The sequence below is a fragment of the Aedes albopictus genome, chromosome 2 (genome assembly GCF_035046485.1).
Source record: "Aedes albopictus strain Foshan chromosome 2, AalbF5, whole genome shotgun sequence".
In the NCBI taxonomy this organism is placed as follows: domain Eukaryota; kingdom Metazoa; phylum Arthropoda; class Insecta; order Diptera; family Culicidae; genus Aedes; species Aedes albopictus.
The window spans coordinates 49,448,939-49,451,419 of NC_085137.1; the positions used below are offsets into that span (position 1 = coordinate 49,448,939).

Genomic DNA, 2,481 nt, shown 5'->3' on the forward strand with positions numbered 1-2,481 from the left:
AGCCCATTAACAGCCTCTAACTGGTAAAAAAGTAATTACTACTTTCAATCGCGCCGAACACGCTGTTTGAAGGTTCGAAAACTGTAATCTATAGGAAGTGATGTGAATGACGAAGTACATTCTAAGTCAAAAGACCTATAGGTACGAGAAAACAAAAACTGTAGCAAACGGAACGGAACCGATTAGATTCTATTCTAGTTCGATCCGACATCTGAATACTTTTTGTGTTGTTTTTACAGCAAGCTGTCCTTGTGATTGTAAACATTATTTAATTTCCTGATAACACTAAAGCGACTCATCATCATAGAAATCCCGCATATTGATCCATGGTTCTATTAGTTTAGTAGTCGCCGTCACCTGCTTCAGAGATGATCCCACGAATCGTCATGTAATTCACCCTGTCCGTTCTAAATTAAAGTTAAATAAAATTTTGTGTATATTTGCAGTTCACTTGCATTTCTGATCTCTGCGAATGCGGTGGCCCACGCAACACAGATTTATTGTGATACCATTACCAAGGATGACCGCAATTCTACTATCAACGACATGTGCAAGATTGTGATATCGGATCAAAAATGGAACACCAGCTCCGTCGACCTATCTTCTGTGATACTTCCTAAATTCGAAAAATTCAGCCTGATTGGTATCAACGGATCGTTTTCCTTGGATGACTTCTTCTCGACAAAAACTAGCCTTGAGAAGCTACATATCTACGGCTCAGTCATGCATGTGATACAAATTCCTGCAAAATTGGAAAGCTTGCTGGTTACAGGGTGTCAAACACGGCAGGTGGTCATCGCAAACACCGATGAATATAGATACGGTATTCACACTCTTGTTCTAGTGGAAAACCAAATCAGTGAAATTCCTCATAGGATTGATCAGTTAATACAATTGAAGTCTCTGGACATGGCAAACAATTTGCTGGAGAAAGTGAATTTTACTGAGTTCAACGGACTGAAAGAACTGAATTTTGTGGACTTGAGTTTAAATCGCATTCGAGTTGTTTCAATTGAGATGGTAGACCTACCTAAATTACTCAAACTGGATCTAAGCCAAAATTTGTTGAAGAGCATTCCTCGAAATTTTGGTCAACTACGAGCTCTGGACGACCTTAACTTGAGTTACAACAAATTGGAATACGTTGAAATGAGCCACTTTAACGGACTGACGAAGCTGAAGGTTCTGGATCTCCAGTTCAACAACCTGCTGATAGGCTCTTTGGCTCCTGCCATCTTACCCGCACTGGAAGTTCTACGACTTGAATCGTGTCATCTACAGCAGCTGGACTTATTTGGTATTGAAATGCCCAAGCTGAAAAAGTTGTACCTGAATGACAACAAACTGGAATACGTGGAATGGTTCAACAAAGAAGTCTACGAGGGTGCCGGGTTGAACCTGTATGGCGACCGAAACCCTTGGAATTGCAACTGGTTACCGGAGATGCATCCTCGGGTAAAATTCGTACGGCAACAAGATCGAATAATTTGCCGGAGGTTCGAAAAGAATGTGTGCTGCGTCGGGAATGATTATACTACGGAGCGGAAAGCCGATCGGAGGTGGCAGGTCGTTAAGGAACAGAATCGGCAAATTTTTATGGTATTGGAAGAGCAACAGGACAAAGTTCGAATACTGGGAGAAAACTGTGGAATGATAGGTGAGCAGTTGGCTGAAATCGAAAACACACTTGCGAAAGTTATGAGAGTAGTGGAAGCAATAGCAGCGAGAGTAGATTAGAATGTGAAGTTTATTTTTAGGACTTATATTTAGACGTATCAAACACGAATAAAACATTATTTCATAAAAAAAACCGTTTTGGAATAACGAATTTTCTTATTTTTTATGACTTTCCCTTCCTAAAACGGCATAAGTAACATTTTTCAGTCTTACAGATTCTTAGGAATAGCATAAAACAGTGAGTCTCTTGGAACCTTTTTTTTATCTAGTTCATTTATTTGGGGCTCAATCGACTCTTGGAACCTCATCGAAACTAAATGGACTTTAAATTGCTGCTTAGGTAAAATGTATTGAGTAAAGATTTTTGTGTATACCCGATTAGGTGGAAAAATCTGATGAATAGTATATTCAGTTATGATTGATTGAATTACTGAAGAGCATAAACTGATATTGGTTTGATTGATATAAGAGATAAAAGAACAAAAATAATAGTAAAATCTAATATGGTTGTTCTGGCACGGACTAATTAGTGGACGAGTGGACTGTAATCAATCGTTGTCCGTCCAGACGCGGGTCTTCTTAAGAGGTCCTTGACCTCGGCCTTTGATCAGTGACCTTCTTCAACGCGTAATAACGACACTAGCACTTTCTGGTACACTATTTATTAACCGGACCGAATAAGAAAAACCGGGTGCTTTGTGCAACGATTTGGAGCAAAACTGATTTATTTGGATTCTATGCAAAGATATATAACTCGACTTGGGGATCGCTCTCGTAAAACTAGAGATATTCGCTCTTCTCATT

General features: G+C 39.4%; 1 protein-coding gene across 1 annotated transcript; it reads left to right on the forward strand.

Annotated features, from left to right (window-relative positions):
* The first annotated feature begins 257 nt into the window (after positions 1–257).
* LOC109421483 (protein artichoke-like) lies at positions 258–1,737 on the forward strand. The gene is made up of 2 exons (XM_019695978.3): positions 258–388; positions 447–1,737. The coding sequence occupies exons 1-2, from the start codon at positions 369–371 to the stop codon at positions 1,735–1,737; spliced, it is 1,311 nt and encodes a 436-aa protein (XP_019551523.2). The 5' UTR covers positions 258–368.
* The last annotated feature ends 744 nt before the right edge of the window (positions 1,738–2,481 follow it).